The following is a 14,658-nucleotide window of genomic DNA, read 5'->3' on the forward strand; positions in this document are numbered from 1 at the left end:
TTATCAGTGGGTGACTAATCCTTACAGTTGAAGGTGTGTCTGAATGTGCTATTGACTATTCTTTTGAAATTCTCCACCTGTGTCTATTTTATATAATTATGGTATTGTGGAAAGACACTGACTACAAAAGGCTTACGCTTATATAAGTCTGAAGAAGGGTCTGGACCCGAAACGTCACCCATTCCTTCTCTCCTAGATGCTACCTGACCTGCTGAGTTATTCCAGCATTTTGTGATACCTTCAATTTGTACCAGCATCTGCAGTTATTTTCCTACACGCTTATATAATGCATTTTATTATCTTACGCTTGCGAAACACTCCCAAACACTGAACACTTTTTAAGTGAATCTACATTGTGTGAAGACAAAAGCCAATTCTCACATAGCCAGATCCCAAATACGATAATTAGTGAGCAGTGATTTCGGATGAGGAACAAATACAACCATTTGAACATGAGAACCGATAAAAGAAGTGGGCCATTTGTAGTGGACTCGTTGAACCTGCTCCACTATTGTTCGGTGTCATGGGGCATATAAGGGTTGATAAATCCCCAGAGCCTGATGAGATCTATCCTTAGATGCTATGGGAAGGAAAGGAAGAGATAGATGGGGCCCTGATAGAGATTGTGTAGGAAAAATCTGCAGATGCTGGTTTACACCGAAGATAGTCACAAAATGTTGTAGTAACTCAGCGGGACAGGCAGCATCTCTGGATAGAAGAAATGGGTGACATTTCGGGTCAAGACCCTTCTTCAGACTGAGGGTCAAGGGAGAAACAGAGATAAGGGCGGGTAAGGTGTGAAAACGAGACATCAAAAGAGATTGTTGCTTTTTCATTAGTCACAACAGAGGGTGCCAAAAAAATTAGAGGATAACTAACATTGATTCCCTTATTTAAGATGGGCAGCAGGGATAAGTCAGGTAATTAGAAGCCAGTGAGCCTTGCATCAGTGGGAAGAAAATTATTGGAGAAAATCCTAAGGGACAAGATTTATATACATTTTAAAGATAGGGTGGTAGTTAATCTATATGGACGTGAGCAAGGCATTTGACAAAATCCTGCATAGAAGGCTGGTCCAGATGGTTATGGCACTGCATCCAAGGCAAGCTGGCTAATTGGATCCAAAATTGGCTTAGTGATAGGAGGCAGAGGGCAGTGGTGAAAGAATGCCTTTCTGATTGGAAGCCTGTGATATATGGTGTTCCACAGGTATTGGTGCTGGGACCCATGTTGTTTGTGATAAATGTTTATGATTTGGATGTGAATTCCGGCGATATGATTAGAGTGTTTACAGATGACAAGAAAGTTGGTGCGTTGTGGATAGTGAGAAAGATTGTCAAAAGTGTCTTGGATTATCTAAGCTGCAAGGTGATGCATTGTGAGAAATCAAATAGGGATTGATCAGCTACAGCACATGGTAGGGTGCTAAGGAGCATCGACAACCTTGGGTTTCAAAACCATAGTTCTCTGTAACGGACTATACACACAGATAGAGTAGTAAAGAAGGCTCATTGGCATGTTTACCTTCATAGATCAGGGCATAGAATATAAAATTGTGATGTTCTGTTGCAACTTTACAAGACAGACTGTACTTTGGAGCATTGTGTGCAGTTCAGCAAGGATGTGGCTGGACTGGAGGGAGTGCAGAGGAGATTTACCAAGATGTTGCCTGGGTTGGAGAATTTTAGTTATGGTGAAAGATTGGACAGACTAGGCTTGTTTTCACTAGAGTAAAATAGATTAAAGGGTGTCCTCAGAGTATTTAAAATTATAGACATAAATAGGGTAGATGGAACCCTTTTCCAATGCTAGGGGTATCAATATCAAGAGGACTTAGGTGAAAGGTAAGAGGAAGGAGTTTTAAAGGGAATCTGAGGACAGGGTTTTGATTGATATCTGAAACTCACTGCCATCGGTGGTGTAATCTGATATAATTACTGCATTTAAGAAACATTTAGACAGACACTTAAATAAGAAAGTCATAGAAGGAAATTAACCTAATGTGGGCACATGGGATTAGTGTAGATGGGCAAAAAGGTCTCCAGGAGATGGTGGCAGAAGACCCTTTTCTAAGACTCTAAGACTAGCCCAGTGTACTAGTTTGCCATCTTCAATCTAGTGAACCTTCATCACCGCTAGAGCAAGTATATCCTGCTTTAAGACTAAAACTGTATGCAATATTCCAGATGTAACCTCACCAGAGACTAGTAAAGTGGTAGCAAAACTTCCTTTCTCCTGTAATATATCCCCCTCATGAGGGGCCACATTCTATTTGCTTTTTATTTTTTTGCTAGGGCACTGGAAGACTGTGCTGCTTTTCCTCAAAATTGTGCCACAGGATCTTTACACCTGAAGGAGCAGACAAAAACTCAGTTCAATGTTTCATGTTCAAGTGGCAACCCAGTATGCATCACTCATGCAATACTGTACTCGAGTGTCAGCCTGAATTATGTGTTCCGATCTCTGGAGTGGAAAGTTCAGGGAAAGCAAAATCAATGGGGAACCCTGTATGGAGGACTGATAATGAGCAGCTGGTATAAAAATGCTTGATAAGGAATCTGGATAAGATATTCAGAAAGAAACAAAAAGCGCATATTTAGTAAACACAGTAAAAATAAAATTCCACTTTTATATTATTTCAAATAAAACCAATTCCTAAAACCCTAACTGTAAAACAATGATTCTCAAGGAAGCATGACCTCAAATACAGACTGTGGTGATGTACATTTGAAGTTAGCCTGTGCTTTATTTAGACACAGTTTTACAATATCATCCTGTCTCTTCACATCTGTATCTATGTTTGTGACACAGAAATCGCAGCAAAGTGCCTGCGATATATGCAATGCTATCACCAACATACAAACCAGGAGGGAGGGTGTGTGTGTGTGTGTGTGTGTGTGTGTGTGTGTGTGTGGTAACTGGGTGCAGATACCTCTCTGGGCATGGGGTGAAGGAGGGAGCACATATCTTGGTGGGGAGGTAGAAGGGCGCATGGAGGGAGAGGAGTGGGGTGCAAGTAACAGTTAGAAAATAAAGATATCTTGGAGGGAAGAAAGTTTAGCAAAGGCAATCATTGTGTCAGCTCGAGAGTTAGAAGAGCACAAGTGCTTTGGATGTTGAAGGGCAGGAGGAGATTAAGGAGATCATGAAGAGGCATAGGCAAATTTGGAAAGAAGGTTAAGAGCTTTATCATCAATGTTTTGCTTAACCTGGAGGCAACCCACATCAGCAAGCAAGGACTAATGTGAATGGGACTTGTTGCAAATAACGACACGGAGGGCAGTTTTTGATGATCTGATTTATGGAGAGCAGCATCAGGATCCCTGCACCATCTGCAAGGCACAGACACTTACCAAGGATTTTTTGGGTGCACACCTCCAAAGGCAGCATTTAAACAGGATCACTGCAAGCAGCAAGCTTTCCTTCAAGTGACACATCATCCAAACCTACAAATATAATCTCGTCCTTTGTGATTGCCAAGTAAATGTTGTGTTACACCCTGCACCACAGGATTACCACTATCAGTGTTTTCAATGGTTGTACAAGGAAGTTTATCTTTACCTTCTCTAGACCAATAGTTGTGAACCATATAGAAGAACTACAATAATCAGCTATCTGAGCATTTGGGATCTTGATGGCTCAGCACCCGACTCACCATGTTATGTTTGCTGCGGTCCTTCTTACTCACTGTGCCTCCTGGTTTCTGAACTCGCTTCCCATTCAACAGCACCTTGGTAACTGCGCTCCTTGTCCACTCACCAGGGACCCCAGGTCCCACACTTCCTTTGGACTCATAGGGGGCCCCACTTCCCCTGATCCCTTTCCATACACCAGGAGCCGTGGTTCCCACACTACCTTTCAATTCACCAGGGACACTGGTTTCCACGCTCAATTCCCATTCACTGGGTTATTTCCTCGCGCCCTAACTAATGTTGAGCCTTATCCCATCCTTAATTGATCAGAGCACATGCCGCCATATTGTCATTTCTACTCAACTACTACTTTATAACCTCTGGCCTTTTCTTCACATCCATACAGATCAAAAGTGAATTTGCTGCAAGGGTATCGTTTGTGTGGTCTTTCCATAACTCTTTTGCACAAATGTTAATAAAACCAGCATGTTTTCCATTATTAATAGCATTCCGTTGGATCCTCTGGCTTAACTACCAAATTGTTTCCACAATTTTTCTGTGATATCAATGTGAAGCATATGCAAAGCTTAGATTTGTAAAGACTGAATTTAAATATTTCCACTCCTTTCACTTTCAATAATTTGCATTTATTTTCATTCTCAATAACCTTTGTGGTGCTGTTTAATACTGTGGTGCTTCATATCACTTCTCAACAATTGCCAAGATTGATTTTGACTGAAGTCATATCTATAAATTATTTATACACCTTCCTCATGGTTGGATTCTGGCCATTGTTCCTGTGATTTATTACATTTCCTTTTGAACTACAATTGAAAAGATATTATGAGATAACCATTTCCTGGCACTGTGGAAATAATCAATTCAGTAGCTATATTAATTTAATCTTCCTATTTATTAAATTTATTGTTCGTGATTTAACTGTAAAACAATGATTATAATGAGCCCTCATTTTTAAATAGAATAAATAATGCTATTCATGTCAAACCTGTCAGCTCCACCCTATATTCAGGTCAGGTCAAGTGACAGATCTGACATGTATTCTTTGCAGCTGAGCTAAAATATGCATTCAGTCTGCAGTTTATTGGGACTGGCTTTTATTAGGTCATTCATTGAACTAGTCTGCCAAAAAAGACTAGTTCATCACAACACACATTTTTGACAGATTGTAGGTAGCAGGGTCCCAAAATAAGGTACTTCATTCAATTTTGGAAATATGGCAGAGCTTGCTTTGACAACAACATTTTAATCCCTTGCAATTAACTTTTCACAAATTTCATTTGAGAGATTATAATCTTGTTCTCAGACATTCTCAACATAAAAATAAGAGCAAGAAATTCACACTGGAAGTGACTGTTATATTCCATCTGCAGATGTCCACCTTATGTTTTGGGGAGTGAGGGAAGGCAGGCTGAACAGCTTCTAATTGCATTCTCTGTCTTCATGAGCACCATTGATGTCCACAGGGTTCACAATTCTCGCAGTCCAAAGGGAATAATTAACATGAATAGCTCGAGGACTGGTTAGGTGGGGGAGGTGGTTCAGAACAACCAGGGCAGAAATAAAAAGAAATCAATCAGAAATTAACTGCATTGTTTTACAATGTCGCTCAATCAATAAAAGTCATCAATTTAAATTGTGCTTTAGGATTTCCGTTTGGATTTCTGCATGCTATTTATTTGCGAAAAAAATTATCCTGTGTTTGTGTCAAAGTGATCCAGTTTTTTAGTACCAAGGAAAGAATATATAAAAGAATGAATAAGTGAATGGGTTTCCTGTTTACCTTTATTTGAAAAGACCCACACATTGCCATGTGTACGTTTTTGTAAAGTTGATTAAACAGTCAATGCCCCATGTGAAATTGTGGCTGAAGGCTACACAAACCACACGGATTGCACAGGGACCAGAGGGCAAAATCAGAAAATTATCACCGCTATTGCACATTGTGTCAAAATACCAGTATAGATTGCCTTTCATTTAAACAGGAGGGAACACCAGGCAACAACTGCAGAAGCAAGAGCTCAACAGACAGAAAATGTAGCCTGTACCAGCACTCTGTATAGATCCTGCTGAGATTTGGTTGAAAGTTTAGTAATGCTATCCCAGTAAAAAAAAAAGGGAAACATAGAAAAAAAAATGGATAGCTCTCTGAATGGGTAAAGTACAATGGGCTGTATTTTGTTGTAATATCATGCCATGGGGTTTTTTTCCACTTCAACAGAACCTGCTCAACTTGAATTTTTCCTTCCGAGCAGAATCAACTTCCATAATACTCATTTATGAATCATCTTGGGAAGAGTTATTTTTGTATTCTATAGGAGCCATTATATTGTAAAACTACTATTGGGAATCAATAATGCATAGCTTATATCCCCACATGCTATTATAACAAAACCCTCAAAGGCAGCGGGGCAAATTGTGGGATTTTTCTGTGTGCAAATTGGTTGCAGTGTTTTCTCACATTCCAAGTAAGCACACTTCAGAAATGTTTCATTGGCAGGAGACCCTGGGACACAACATAAATACAAATTCTTTATCTTTTGCCTTCAGCAGTGTCCCAAATTCTAATGGCAACGATTCTAACCGTTTTTTGTAACAAGTGGGAATTGTTCTCGCACAATTACTTCCCTCCAGTAAAGTGGTCAAAAGCAATGTCTGTTCTCAAGGAGCGATCCTCTGCCTTTTCCACCACTACCCACAGCTGACCCTGAAAGAAGAATGAGGCTGAGAGAGCCTTTGCAGCATTGATCATAAGGTAATCTGCTGTAAATCTGGTATCCCCAAGGTTCAAACTGCAGTTAGTATGCCTGAACTGGTGCTGATATCTTTAAATGTACTCTTCCCCTCATCCCACTGTCTGACAAACTGGGGTCTTTGAAAGAAATGCACACATCATTCTATTGAGATAAATATTTACACTTCCAAAGATCACTTAACAAGCACATCCATAAATGAATATAGAAAACATCTGAGAACACTTTAAATTCTTCCATGGAATACAAATGGCTAAATAAATCATCAGTGCAACTGCTGTCAAGGTTTACCTTTGCTACCCCCTAAAGCTACACAGCAGTTAGACAATTCACAGCTGTCTCTCCTTCAGACAACACACATTTTAGTTACTAACCTACTGGGGTTGCTGTATTAAATCCACCCTCCGAGTATTATGCACCCTTCAGCATTGCATACATTTAGCAAACGAGCTTCATTTGCAGCCCCTTGTGTTGACTGTGGCACCACAGAGGCAAAATTCCAGCAGTGCAATAGGAATTAATAAGAGTATTACCTCATGCCATCTGGCAGCTTTCTGTCAAAGGAAGTACTGCGAGGGATAGCTGTGTGGACCTGCTGCAACATTTGCTGAGATTGAAGTCTTTCAGCTGCTCCTTGTATGGGGGAGGACCGGGAAACTGGTTGCCCTGCAGGAGTAGCTACTCGGTGCCATGTGGTGTTTCTTCTGAACGGGGTTTTGAACTCGCAAGGTGTGCCTTCATTATCCACTTTGTATTCAACCATTGGTATCCTGTACAGTTCTGAGCAGCCTCTGCCCAACAAAGAATATTTGGTTTGTTAGATGAGGACACAATAACCTTGACTACGATACAACCTCCCCACCCCCACCTTTAGAAATAATCTGAACAAAATAATGAAACACAGAACACGGTTGACACTGCTGTACAATAGGGTTGATTTCATTTTTCATGATAAAAGCAGACCTCACAACACCTATAGATGCAGCTGGCTGGTCTGAATGTGCTGCAGGGACCCATGGGGCACCAGACTTAACCCTCACGGTAGCGCAGCGGTAGAGTTGCTGCTTTACAGCGAATGCAGCACCGGAGACTCAGGTTCGATCCTGACTACGGGTGCTGCACTGTAAGGAGTTTGTACGTTCTCCCCGTGACCTGCGTGGGTTTTCTCCGAGATCTTCGGTTTCCTCCCACACTCCAAAGACGTACAGGTATGTAGGTTAATTGGCTGGGTAAATGTAAAAATTGTCCCTAGTGGGTGTAGGATAGTGTTAATGTACGGGGATCGCTGGGCGGCACGGACTTGGTGGGCCGAAAAGGCCTGTTTCCGGCTGTATATATATGATATGATATGATATGATATGAATAACACACAATAAACCCAAGCATGCAGAGTAAAAGATACTCTTCAACGAATTTCTGCCGAGACCAGTGTTGAAGCAAAAACTGTCAGAAGCAGCGATTTGAATGTGTTGGGTTATTTATGGTCTACCATAGATACACAACATATTGCTGAATCACTGAATGAGCTGAGGCCTTATTTATAACATACTTTTGCTGATAAGCAGAGTGGGTTTGGGTGTTCGTTAAGGCTGCCACATGTGACACATGAATAGCACTAACTACAAGATACCACAGCTGCTTCAGAGTTATATTTTTACCATAAGTATGGGGGAACTAAATATGCTTACCATCTGAAAAATCATAACCCCTCATACCAAGTGAGTCAGCTGGACTTGTTTTTGAGCACAGCTTGACTTCAGCTGTGATTTATGAACACAATTATCGCCTATTGCTCAGTAAAAAGATCTGCAAAAGGCTGACAAAACTTCCAGAAGTAGACACAACGTACTGGTCAGACTCACTGTGTTACTCCAGCACTTGTATTTTTTTGTTAAACAGCACCTGCAGTTCCTTGCGTCTCCTAGAAGTAGAACTGTGGTTCAAGAAAATGAGAATGTGATCTTGATTTACCAAACCAGGCTGCGATGCAACCAGACAGAATGCTCTCCACTTTGCACCTGAAGGTTTGACAGTATATTCGGTGACATACTGGATCTCCTCAAGTTTCTTTATAAGTTCATAAGTGATAGGAGCAGAATTAGGCCATTCGGCCCATCAAATCTCCTCCACCATTCAATCATGGCTGATCCATCTCTCCGCCTTAACCCCATTCTTCTGTCTTCTCTCCATAAACCCTGACACCTGTACTAAAGGAATTAGAAGCATTGATGAGTTTTCACTGTGATTGCATCAATGTGCTGTGTCCCAGATATGTCTTCAGAGATATTCAAGTCCAGGAATTCAAAGTTGTTGACTCTCTCCACCTTTGTCCTATGTGGAGAGCACGTGACAACAGTGAATGAATACAGGTTTGTAGATCTTTGTATTACCCTTCCAGAAGTTAACATTCACCTCTTTCATCTTGCAAATGTTAGAGCACGATTGTTGTTCATTTAATCAGATTATTAATCGCCAAGATTTGAAAATCTAATTTTCAAAGACCACACCACCCTGGACAAGCTCTCAGAGCCATAGAGTGATACAGTGTGGAAACAGGCCCTTTGGCCCAACTTGCCCACACCGGCTAACATGGTCCATATCCTTCCAAATCTATCCTATTCATGTACCTGTCTAACTGTTTCTTAAACATTGGCATAGTCCCAGCCTCAACTGTCTCTTCAGACAGCTTGTTCCATACACTCACCACCTCTGGTGCGAAAAAGTTACCCCTCAGATTCCTACTAAATCTTTAATCCTTCACCTTAAACCTATGTCCTCTGGTCCTCGATTCACCTACTCTGGGCAAGAAATTCTGTGCATCTACCCAATCTATTCCTCTCATGATTTTATACACCTCTATAAGATTACCCTTCATCCTCCTACCCTCCAATGAATAGAGTCCCAGCATCCTCAACCTCTCCTTATAGCTCAGACCCTCTGGTCCTGGCAACATCCTCATAAATCTTCTCTGTACCCTTTCCAGCTTGACAACATATAACGTGGTGCCCAGAACTGAACACGATACTCTAAATGCGGCCTCACCAACGTCTTATACAACTGCAACATGACCTCCCAACTTCTATACTCAATACCTTGACTGATGAAGCCCAATGTGCCAAAAGCCTTTTTGATCACCCTATCTACCTGTGACTCCACCTTCAAGGAACCATGCCACCTGCACTCCTAGATCCCTCTGCTCTACAACGTTTCTATCCATTCAGATATCTCTCCATGGATCCCATGCGATTTAACCTTCCAGAGCAGCCTACCATGCGGAACCTTGTCGAATGCTTTACTGAAGTCCATATATACAACATCTGCAGCTCTGCCCTCATCGAGCTTTTTGGTCACGTCTTCAAAAAACTCAGATTTGTGAGACACAACCTCTCATGTATAAAACCATGCTGACTATCCCTGATCAGCTCTTGTCCATTTAAATACCTGTATATCCTAACCCTCAGAATACTCTCTAGTAACCTTCTGACTACTCGTCTCACTACTACCATTGGGAAAAATGTACAGGAGGCTGAAAACTATGATCTTCAGGCTTAAGAACAGCTTATTCCCAGTAGCTGTTGAACGCTACACTAACCACCTCAGCCACTATGATCTACTGTGGACTTTGTTTTGGGTGCACTGCACACTTTGGTTTTGCATTATTATGGTCTGGGTACCTTGTGTTACTGATTAATAATTTATTGTATTCATTATATTCATTTGTGTGTAATTGCTTTAATGGGCCTGTAAAGCTGCAGCAAGTCGACATTTCATTGTTCTGTTGCCCAGTACACATGACAATGAAATATTCTTGACTTCTGAGATCTCCTCCCCATCTTATGCCAGTTAAAGCAGACATTAACAAAGCTACTAATACGTAATGGAAATTTGCATTGGTGCGCACTGTTCCAGCATAGATTTTATGAAATCAAACTACTCAAATGGTAGTCACCAAAAGATGAAGTAACTCAGTGGGTCAAGCAGCTTCTCTGGAGAGAAGGAATAGGTGACGTTTCGGGTCAAGACCCTTCTTCAGTGTTAGGTGCAAGCACAGTCTCTGGACCAGCTTAAAATCAACAGACGTGTAAAAAAGGTGAACACGACTGTTGATGAGAAACCGCTCATCTGTTTTGGAGATTGATTGGATGAAATAGAATGGAAATGGGCCATTGGCCCACCAAGTCCACACCGACAGTCGATCACTCGTTCATGCTAGTTCTGTTACCCCACTTTTACATCCTCTCCCTACCCACTAGGGACTATTTACAGAGGTAAATTAACCAACAAATCCATGTGTTTAGAACGTAGAAGGAAATTTTCAAACAATCTTTGTAATTATATTTCCAAATGGATTATGGCACCACCACCCTTTCTTTTCATCAAAGCTTCAAAATCAGGATGGACTTGTGGCTTGTTCTGATTAGCTGCTACCAAGTCAGTAAATTCCTGAAGAATTTCCGCTTGGTAGATGTCACCCAGCTCTAAGCCGAATTTTGCCTCTCCCAAGCGCAGCGGTAGAGTTGCTGCCTTACAGCGAATGCAGCGCCGGAGACTCAGGTTCGATCCTGACTATGGGCGCCGTCTGTACGGAGTTTGTATGTTCTCCCCGTGACCTGCGTGGATTTTCTCCGAGATCTTCGGTTTCCTCCCACACTCCAAAGGCGTACAGGTATGTAGGTTAATTGGCTGGGTTAATTAAAAATGTTAAAATTGCCCCTAGTGTGTATGTAGGATAGTGTTAATGTGCGGGGATCGCTGGGCGGCGCGGACCCGGTGGGCCGAAGGGCCTGTTTCCGCGCTGTATCTCTAAATCATAAATCTAAATAAGCAGGACCAAGGTTGGGAGATGGTCCTGTGAAAAATTAGGAGCATCAACACATAATCATCATTATGGCACAAACACAAAGCTCGATAAACATTTGTAGCACCACTCATGCAATCTAAAGTACAACTTTAAGAATTTACAATTATTCTCCCTTTTAAAATAAGTCAAAATAATTAAGATCCATCTTTTAATGAACTTTTTTTTGTAAGCACTGTATAAACAGTTATGCCATTGGGAAGGAAACCATCTGCAATGATCAACGAAATGCAGGGTTCATTATGTAAGTGCTACTGAGAATATCCCGGATCATTAGTTTCTCTTCATTGTTGCAGCTGGTAAATCCTTTGAACCAAAACCCTGATTAAATAATTATAATTTGTTCCAAAATCTCAGGGATTTAAATAGTGGACTTGGTTTGAAACAATTTGATTTCTAAAAGTAGACTCTCTCTATTCTTTAATAGGCTAATGGCGTTCAATTCAAAATATTAAAAAATGTATTTGCACTTAAACAAAGTGAGAGGGAATGGATTAGTGAGAGAAACAGTGCAGGTGTAACATAAAGATGGACAGAAGTAACAGAGAGTCAGAAATACTGGAGAGACAAGGGGAGACTGAAAGATGGACTGAAAGATGGGAGACAATAAAAAATGAATACAGGAGAAAGACAATGACAGAAAAGGGGAATGACAGAGAGCGAGGGTGGAAAAATTACAAATTATAATCCTGGATTCAGAAAACAGAAGGTCCCATATTAGCAAATCCTGGAAGACTGTGCAGATAACAGAGAACTCAAGATGACGATTTGAAAACAGTAACTAAAGAATACCAAACCAAAGCATAGTAGGTTGTAACTACTGGGTGAGAAATATTACCCAATTCTATCAACAGCTATCGGAACGGCTTCCCAAAACACATTTCTAGATTTACCTAGAGCTCATTTTATTAATCTTTCATGATAGTAAATGTATTAGTTTAGCAAATGAATCACCGACATGCATTACCCTAAATTTGAAGTGTTGTTTCTTACAATGCAATGTCAAAGTGAACAATGACTGTAAAAAACACAGATGTTCCTTTTTCAGCAAAAATGACGAGAAGGTTTTCAAAACGTATTTCATTTCGATTTGCATACATAGTGGTGCAGCAGTAGAATTGCTGCCTGACAGCGCCAGAGACCCGAGTTTGATTCTGACTATGGGTGCTGCCTGTACGGAGTTTGTACGTTCACCCTCTGACTGCGTGGGTTTAATCCAGGTGCTCCAGTTTCCTCCCATTTCAAAGGCGTGCATGTTTGTTGGTTAATTGGCCTCTGTAAATTGTCCCCAGTGTCAAGTCAAGTCAAGTCAAATTTATTTGTCACATACACATACTCGATGTGCAGTGAAATGAAAGTGGCAATGCCTGCGGGTTGTGCACAAAAATAATTACAGTTACAATAAATAAAGTTAATAAGTTACTAAACATAGCACAAAAAGTGTCGACAAAAATTTAGTCTCTGGGGTTATCAAAGTTGACAGTCCTGATGGCCTGTGGGAAGAAGCTCCGTCTCATCCTCTCCGTTTTCACAGCGTGACAGCGGAGGCGTTTGCCTGACCGTAGCATCTGGAACAGTCCGTTACTGGGGTGGCAGGGGTCCCTCATGATCTTGCTTGCTCTGGATCTGCACCTCCTGATGTATAGGTCCTGCAGGGGGACGAGTGTAGTTCCCATGGTGCGTTCTGCCGAACGCACTACTCTCTGCAGGGCCATCCTGTCCTGGGCAGAGCTGTTCCCAAACCAGACTGTAATGTTGCCGGACAGGATGCTCTCTACAGCCCCAGAGTAGAAGCAATGAAGGATCCTCAGCGACACTCTGAATTTCCTCAGTTGTCTAAGGTGGTAAAGGCGCTGCTTAGCCTTACCCACCAGTGCGGCAATGTGCGTTGCCCACGTCAGATCCTCTGCGATGCGGACTCCCAAGTATTTGAAACTGCTCACCCTATCCACAATAGACCCATTTATCTCCAGTGGCGTGTACGTCCTTGGATGTTTAGCCCTTCTGAAGTCCACAATCAGCTCCTTTGTTTTAGTGACATTCAAGAGGAGGCTATTGTCCTGACACCAGAGTGCCAGATCAGCCACCTCCTCCCGGTAGGCCTTCTCCTCGTTGTTGGAGATCCGGCCCACCACCACAGTGTCATCAGCAAACTTGATGATGGAGTTTGAGCTGAACCTGGCCCTACAGTCATGTGTGTACAGGGAGTACAGTAGGGGGCTAAGGACGCAGCCCTGGGGGGATCCTATGTTCAGGGTGAGGGAGCTAGATGTGTGTTCCCCCATCCTGACCACTTGGGGCCTGGCAGTGAGAAAGTCCAGGACCCAGGCACACAGAGGGGTGCTAAGCCCCAGTTCCAGCAGCTTCTCAACCAGTCTGCTGGGGACTATTGTGTTGAATGCTGAACTAAAGTCAATGAACAGCATCCTCACATAGCCCCCCTGGCTGTCCAGATGAGAGAGAGCGGTGTGTAGAACCTGGGAGACCGCATCATCCGTGGACCTGTTCGGACGGTATGCGAACTGTAGTGGGTCCATGTTGCGAGGAAGGAGGGCGCAGATGTGCTTCTTGACTAGCCTCTCCAAGCATTTCATGACAACCGAGGTGAGGGCCACCGGTCGGTAGTCATTTAAACACGCTGGAGAGGCATTCTTTGGCACCGGTACAATGATGGATCTTTTGAAGCATGCAGGGACCACGGACTTTGCCAAGGAGAGGTTGAATATTGTGGTGAGCACTGGAGCAAGCTGAGTAGCACAAGACTTTAGTACTCGCCCAGATATACCATCTGGGCCTCCAGCTTTCCTCGTGTTCACACGCGTCAGAGCCCACCTCACCTCATGCTCGGACACCGAGAATGTGTGCACATCCCCGGCGGTGGATCCCCCTCCAGCCTCGCTAGCCAGCGCCCCTTCGGTGCTGTTTTTAGACGGCGAGCTGGTGGTGTTACCCGTCTCAAACCGTGCGTAAAAAGAGTTCAGGTCATCAGCTAAGGAGGAGCCGGCACTTCCGGTTGAGGGGGTGCTGGACCTGTAGCTAGTTATAGTCCGTAGCCCCTGCCAAAGGCGCCTGGTGTCCTGCTGCTCCATCTGTGACTCCATCTTGTCCCGGTACCTCTTTTTTGCATCCTTCACTGCCCTTCTCAGTCGGTAGGACTCTCCCTTGTAGTCGTCCATGTTGCCGGATGCCAGGCCGGAGTTGTAAGCAGCGGTGCGAGCATTCAAGGCCACGCGAATAGACCTGTCCACCCAGGGTTTTTGGTTCGGGAAGATACTGACCCTTACCGTGGGGATGATGGTATCGGCTATTGTGGCAATGAAGTCCGTAACCGCTTCCGCAAACTCATTTACGTCTCTGGAACTTGCTTGGAACATGTTCCAGTCGACTTCGCTCAGTG

The 14,658-nt window shown here is 42.8% G+C and overlaps 1 protein-coding gene across 8 annotated transcripts in view; it reads right to left on the reverse strand.

Moving 5' to 3' along the window:
- The window catches only part of LOC144593494 (signal-induced proliferation-associated 1-like protein 2), a 389,226-nt gene that overhangs the window by 96,617 nt on the left and 277,951 nt on the right, over nt 1–14,658 (reverse strand). For 7 of the 8 annotated variants that reach the window (XM_078399151.1, XM_078399145.1, XM_078399146.1 and 4 more), the window contains one exon: nt 6,937–7,194. The exons of the other annotated variant lie outside the window; for it this stretch is intronic. In XM_078399151.1, the coding sequence (XP_078255277.1) occupies nt 6,937–7,194 (258 nt within the window). The remainder of the gene's footprint in view (nt 1–6,936; nt 7,195–14,658) is intronic. 8 annotated transcript variants of the gene reach the window in all.

The sequence above is a fragment of the Rhinoraja longicauda genome, chromosome 5, assembly GCF_053455715.1.
Source record: "Rhinoraja longicauda isolate Sanriku21f chromosome 5, sRhiLon1.1, whole genome shotgun sequence".
Lineage (NCBI taxonomy): Eukaryota > Metazoa > Chordata > Chondrichthyes > Rajiformes > Arhynchobatidae > Rhinoraja > Rhinoraja longicauda.